The sequence below is a fragment of the Aegilops tauschii genome, chromosome 2, assembly GCF_002575655.3.
Source record: "Aegilops tauschii subsp. strangulata cultivar AL8/78 chromosome 2, Aet v6.0, whole genome shotgun sequence".
In the NCBI taxonomy this organism is placed as follows: domain Eukaryota; kingdom Viridiplantae; phylum Streptophyta; class Magnoliopsida; order Poales; family Poaceae; genus Aegilops; species Aegilops tauschii.
In genome coordinates, this window is record NC_053036.3 from 20,809,151 (window position 1) to 20,814,554 (window position 5,404).

Sequence of the window (5,404 nt, forward strand, 5' to 3'; positions counted from 1 at the left end):
ATTTGTGGCACTGCCGTTTAGGTCATATCGGTGTAAAGCGCATGAAGAAACTCCATAATGATGGACTTTTGGAATCACTTGATTATGAATCACTTGGTACTTGCGAACCGTGTCTCATGGGCAAGATGACTAAAACACCGTTCTCAGGAACTATGGAGAGAGCAACTGATTTGTTGGAAATCATACATACAGATGTATGTGGTCCGATGAATATTGAGGCTCGTGGCGGATATGGGTATATCTACTTAATGAAACAGATGATTTGAGCAGATATGGGTACACACAGATGATTTGAGCCGTGTGCGGTGCTCCCCTCCACCATATTACACCTCGATAATATCGTAGCGGTGCTTAGGCGAAGCCCTGCGTCGGTAGAACATCAACATTGTCACCACGCCGTCGTGCTGACGAAACTCTCCCTCAACACTCGGCTGGATCGGAGTTCGAGGGACGTCATCGAGCTGAACGTGTGCTGAACTCGGAGGTGCCGTGCGTTCGGTACTTGATCGGTCGGATCGTGAAGACGTACGACTACATCAACCGCGTTGTGTTAGACGCTTCCGCTATCGGTCTACGAGGGTACGTGGACAACACTCTCCCCTCTCGTTGCTATGCATCACCATGATCTTGCGTGTGCGTAGAAATTTTTTGAAATTACTACGTTCCCCAACAAGATCAACGGCTGACGTGTGTTAGACTTATGGGCTGATGTTGGGCTTCCAACACACCTCCATGTGGAGGGACTTAACCCAACACTATTCACATCCTGTTTCATTCGTAGACCTGTCCAGCTATTCTTGGGCTAAATCTTCTCAATTAGTGGCTTGACTAGTTGGACATTTGTACCCGAAATCTGGTTCCGCTAAAAAAATCAAAACTCTGATAGTTCAGCTACAGTGAAATCTATCTAAAAAAACTTCTATATATAAAGAAACGGATTTGCTAATTCTCATCTAGACGAGAATTAACAATGTCCATCTAACTTGTACCCCATTTGATTAATCAAAGAAAAAGGAAAGGAAAAAATCTTCACGAATCTTTATGTAAAATCAAATGGCATAGGAGTTAGATGGTACTTAGTTATGTCTCATCTAGATAAGAGCTAGGCACACCCAGAAAGAAGAGAAACATACGGAAAAAAAGGAGATACATGTGATCCCATGAACACTCTCATGGGCCACACATTTTCTTTTCTTTAAAGAAACAAAACATTTTCCTTCATTCGAACCCAAGGATAACATCGCGGTGAACCTGGAACTTTATCAAACATACGAACAAAGGTAATTCAAACCATGCAAAGAATAAGTTCATAATTGTCGCCGTCCAACCACCTAAATATATCATGATATCGTCTAGCACTCCTTCGTGCACATGCACCTCCTCTTCAAGCCGGAGCACTTGCCACCGGTGAACCCCTCCGCAACGCACACACCGGCGCAGTTTTCGGACACGAAGCACAGCCCGTTGAACCGCTCGCTCTCTGTCTCACACTCTCGTGCCTGCGCTGGCGCCACCTCTGAAGACAAACATGAATAAGCGCACATGGTTAGTTTTTTGAACACCAATCAACAATAATAAACCAACCCAAGAATTGGAGGACACTAATATCATATGCATGTTTACATTGTTTTGTTCTCGCAACAGGAGCGAAATGGTACTTACCGGTGGCGACGACGAGCAGGAGGAGGATGGCAACGGCCGGGAAAAGCTTGTGTGATGACTCCATTCTTCCTTATTTGTATCTGCCAAAACGCGCCCTGTAAAATGTACACTTATCTGGGATTGTAAAACTCTGAATGACAAGTTAGGATCGATGCTTGTGCATGCTTATATACGCGCGCAGCCGCAATCACATATACATGGTGATGCATAATTCAGCACCACAGGAACATCTCGGATCAATATATGGAACATACTAATAACAGGCTTGTATGTGCACGACCAGACAACGCTGATGACATGCAAGCAAATGCATAATTCAGCACGACATGAGCATCTCACACCTATATGTGCAACTACCTAATAATAGCTGTGCACCAGGAGCAGCCACGACCCCCTGCTGTCACCACATGTTCTCATCATGAAACTACAATTTTTAGGCTAACAGACTACTAATAATGGGCCTGATTGCTAGGTTGAATTTTTTTTGTGGGCATCTAATTTGTGGTTGGTCGTGCAGGGGAGGGCCATGGTCAGTTTGTGTACCCCACTCTCCTTCGTCTTGGAAAATATGTAACATTTCTGTACTATACGTGTACAGATAATAGAGACCAACTTTAACCTTAAAATTCAGATATTACTGATAAAAACAAGCTTGAGACACTATATAGATTATTCTACTAGTACTGGAAAGTAGTTCTACTTATAGAACGACATGGAATCGCATGGAAGATATAATTATAAATAGTGGGCATTACCATGGACCGTGGGCATGTTTATTCTGCAGTGTATAGTACAATACCATGTACAATAATTAGTACAGCAATAAGTAGCTTGATACTCCAAACATACCATCCAAGTCTTAGAATATATCAGTTCCATATTATATTACACACACATATATAACAGAGAACCCACATCTTAGTGTAGAAATTGCCAACTTGATAATTTGTTCATCCATGGATATATATCAGATTGGTGCCCATGGTCGTTTGTCTTAGTTCATCATTATGGTTTCTTGACCTGGTGGGTGTGGATGATGATACCACGGAACTGATCCCATGAGACGTCACGGTGGGACTCCGTGGCAGCAGTAGTTTTAGCATTTGATATTTCAGCATTATTGCTTGCACCTCCTGCATCGGTTGCGCCGGAAACCTGCCCGCCAAGCGATGGATCCACTGCAGTAAAGGATACTTTCTGCTGTGCTTTCAGCTCTTTGCGAGAGAATGCCACTTGGTTCTGGTATGCACCACCCTCCAGGACATTGTAGGAGAACATAATTACAAAGACAAGTAGTAGGAGAACGGTATGTCTCTTCACCATTTTCTTCGCTGAATGAATTGACACAAATTTTATATGAATATAATATATGTACATGTAACGAAGCTAGAATTCAATGAGAATTTTAAATTTTGTAAGTGATACTAGGTATGCTACAATACTAGATAGGGTAGAAGGAGAAAATAAAAGGATTTTTAAACCTTCATGATCAGATTATACGTGTGCACATAGTGGTGTAAGAGATTACATATACAACAAATAGATTAACAGGAGTGCAGGCGGATGAACTGCTTAGTTGTTGTGAAATAATTCTCAATTTGGATAACTGATACAACATAGATGTTTATTAGAGTAATCCGAGGCACATAGTCGATCTACTGAGAACCAAGCAAATACACCAAGATTTGTTAATGAGGATCACCGAGCTCGGCTACCCTCCTGCTGGGGCATGACTTCGGGCGCTCCTCCCCGTGACACCGCTAAAATATTGCAAACTGACCACCCGGGCGCTGACACATGCTGTCAACTCCCCCTATGCGCATGTGCTATTATATTGGCATATGTTACATTGTGTGTCTACCCTCACATTTTATAAGAGGTCTAGGATACAAGTGTGCTATTTGAACAAGACTCCATGCCCTGCCTACATATAGTACAACTCCATCACCAACTGTAACATATCTTGTACAAAATATTTGGGACAATTCTAATAAGATTTTCAAAATTACTTTTTAATATATTTTGTTCTGATCTAGCACCTAGCAGAGAAAACTTAGACATATTTTCTAGGGCAGTAACAAGTGAAAACGATCTCACAAAGGATCCGATAAGATCTAACAAAAGAAATTTGGGGCATGTTGGTTGGCAATGGATCGCACACGACAAATTGTTGTGGTACATATTACTCCAAAACGGTAGTTCAAGCATTTTTAACCTGTGACAACTATTTGACATAAGGTGCTAGTGGAAATACTGTGAATAAATGCTATTTATTCAAAATCCCATGTGGTGACATACAATTAAGTACTCCCCCGTTCACAAATATAAGATGTTTTTGATATTTCTATATGGACTATATACAAACTGAAATGCAAACACATTAATACGTGTCCATTTACATCCGATCCAGAAAAAAAGTTATAACATCTTATGTTTTTTAAAGGAGGGAGTCAAATACATTGTCAGTTTCAAACATATTACCCTGCCATTGATTTACAAGTTGTTGATGCACACAATTTTATGCAAAGTTGTAAATACTTCTCTAAGAGTTTTGGTGTGCACACATGCATGTATTACTTTGTTTCTAACCGGCAACATAATTATGTTTGGCTCACTGAATGGTTTTGATAATCAGAAGAATCTATATATTTGTAAATAGAATGTCTCATATCCTAACATACTGATAATGAATTACAAGGGATTGGACACCACTTTATAGAGAACATGCATTTATATGGAATATTGGAAAATAGCATACAAACTTACATGTTTCAAGCATCTCCCTGATGGCAAGTATGTAATGCTCAAAACAACTAACGTACCTATATATAGGGGAAAGACTCAATGATATAACTTAAAAATAAACATAAACATCTCTCATATTCGATAGTTGATGTCGAGCATGCGCAACTTTTACATGACTAATAATCATAAACACAAGTTGTGTCATTTCCAACATGTCCGACTGAAGCTGAAGTGGAAACCATAATTTGTGGCCAATATAACAACAAAGTGATATAATGGTGCTCTTACCGAAGAACCACTTTGGTTTGTCGGGGTTATCCCAAGATAGTTTATATTCCTTGTATGGTTTTACATTTCCCCGCACACATCTATATTTGAAAAGTAAATTGCATTTTAATATAACCCATATATGTTTGGTTAACTAAGTCTATCCAAAGGGATGGGGAAATGATCATCATGTTTTTGGCACACCTATAAGCACCTATTTTGCGACACTCAAAAGGTAAAGGTTTTGTTGTTGTATTGAACAACTTTCAACAAAAAAAGTAGTTTCATTCTATAGCACTAGATATGATAGATATCATGATTTTTCTAACATAGTCCAGGTTCTTGTAATATGTCGTCCTTGGTCATAGATGTTTACACCATTGTACACCATAATCTCTAAATTTAATGTTTTCTACAACCCACAAACCAAAACATAATTTAACACAAACACTAGATTATTTCATATATGGAAATTTCGTACTAGATTATCATTCTAATTACTTGTGCATGCAAATTCAACCTACCAATCTCTGAAAAGAAAATACATAATCTCTCTCTCTCTCTCTCTCTCTCTCTCACTCTCTCTCTCTGTTGCATCCAGTGACAAAGAGTAAATGTTACTCCCTCGTTTTCAGTTTATTAGGCTTGTCTAAATAACATAATTTCAGTCCGTAAGGGCCAATGCAATGGGAATAGGCTCCTTTTTTCTCCCAAAATAGAAGCATAAGAT

The 5,404-nt window shown here is 39.5% G+C and overlaps 1 protein-coding gene across 1 annotated transcript; it reads right to left on the reverse strand.

Moving 5' to 3' along the window:
• Positions 1 to 604: 604 nt before the first annotated feature.
• Positions 605 to 4,461, reverse strand: LOC109756449 (defensin Tk-AMP-D1.1). Its single transcript, XM_045232493.2, has 3 exons — positions 4,429 to 4,461; positions 1,663 to 2,993; positions 605 to 1,516 (listed from the first exon to the last, which is right to left on the reverse strand). Exons 2-3 carry the CDS (start codon positions 1,724 to 1,726, stop codon positions 1,353 to 1,355), a joined length of 228 nt encoding a protein of 75 aa, XP_045088428.2. The 5' UTR covers positions 1,727 to 2,993; positions 4,429 to 4,461; the 3' UTR covers positions 605 to 1,352.
• Positions 4,462 to 5,404: the final 943 nt, after the last annotated feature.